This window comes from Sphaeroforma arctica, assembly GCF_001186125.1.
Source record: "Sphaeroforma arctica JP610 unplaced genomic scaffold supercont1.2291, whole genome shotgun sequence".
Classification (NCBI taxonomy): Eukaryota; class Ichthyosporea; order Ichthyophonida; genus Sphaeroforma; species Sphaeroforma arctica.
Window position 1 is genome coordinate 1 of NW_014038267.1, and position 1,447 is coordinate 1,447.

Genomic DNA, 1,447 nt, shown 5'->3' on the forward strand with positions numbered 1-1,447 from the left:
ATATACATATACATATACATATACATATACATATATCATATTCTTCTCACGCTGGGAATTCTGAACCATCCTCAGAGAAACGGATATATTAAAACTCACGACAACAGAATAGTCTTTTTTTTGGATAATATATTAGGCGTATGTGAATTAAATGTCAAATGCTGAAGTACCATATTTTCAATAAACCCGGCACCCTTGACCAGATTTCCGAAGAGAAGTGGGGATGCTGAGGAAATTGCGACATCAGAATATCTTGTTGTTTATGGGCGCCTGCATAGCCAAGCCCAAACTTGCCATCGTCACCAAGTACTGTCATGGAGCCACGTTATATGAGCACATTTACGACTACAAGACCGATTTTAGCATCGTCGATGTCGTACGGATCGTCACACAGTTCTCACAAGGTAGGTTAGGTGGGCGTGTGTATGTCGGTATATCCCGACGCACAGTCATATATCCTATTCCTTGTCTGGTGTATCTGAATTTTCAATACTACTGGTGCAATGTACTACATGGATTTGGTTGTGGATTTGGATTCAAATTGGATTCGGGTTTGGGTTTGGGTTTGGAGTTGTGTTTGGGTATGGTTTTGGTTTTAATATTGGTTATGACTATGATTTTGTTATGATTATAATTTTTGTTATGATTATGATTTTAGCTACGGTTTTGCTTATGGCTATTGATATGATTTTAGATTTGGATTTGGATTAGTGTGTTCCTATCTGTTCCAGTGATTCAGTAGTACAGGCACACACAAGCGTGTGATACCTCTATGCCCGTGTGTGTATGTGCTTGGGTGCAGAAGCGGGTTGCACACATGTACTTAAGTTCACCGTGTCGAAGCAATCACTCCGCTGGTGCTATTAGTTCTGCATCTAGTTTTAGGATGTCAATAGTAGTAAAACCCAAATCGCCATAGTTGCATATGCAGGGATGAATCATATGCATGTCGGCATAAACGGTGCTGCATCGATTACTTATAACACACTTTATATTCTCTATCAGTCCATATCGCCATGGACCTACAACACTAATCACCACACCTGTATGTACAGTGATAAAGTACCTACATGATGCAAATAGAGTGCTACGTTCGTTTCTTATATCACACGCGCTCCAGGGGTTTAGAGTTTAGGGGTCCAGGTTTCAGGTTTAGGGTTTAGGGTATAGGGTTTAGGCTGTATATCTCACTATAGTACCTCCAGGGTATCATGACTAAACTTGCCTGTCACGCACATACAGGGATGGAGTATTTGCACGCCCGTTCAGTTCTAAAGCGCACTTTAACATCGCGGAATGTATTTGTGGAGAACGATGGGAAGGTCATGATTGGTGGATTCACACTGTCAACATTGGCTCGAGACGACCACAACAACGAGGTGTGTTGTCACGTCCTCGGTTAGATTTATGTATCATCTATGTACTGAATATCTGTATGAGGTATATT

General features: G+C 41.0%; 1 protein-coding gene across 1 annotated transcript; it reads left to right on the forward strand.

Annotated features, from left to right (window-relative positions):
* Window positions 1–223: 223 nt before the first annotated feature.
* Window positions 224–711, forward strand: SARC_12420 (hypothetical protein; the record flags this gene model as incomplete). The annotated part of the gene is made up of 2 exons (XM_014293473.1): window positions 224–404; window positions 659–711. 2 exons carry the CDS (start codon window positions 224–226, stop codon window positions 709–711), a joined length of 234 nt encoding a protein of 77 aa, XP_014148948.1.
* Between the last annotated feature and the right edge of the window lie 736 nt (window positions 712–1,447).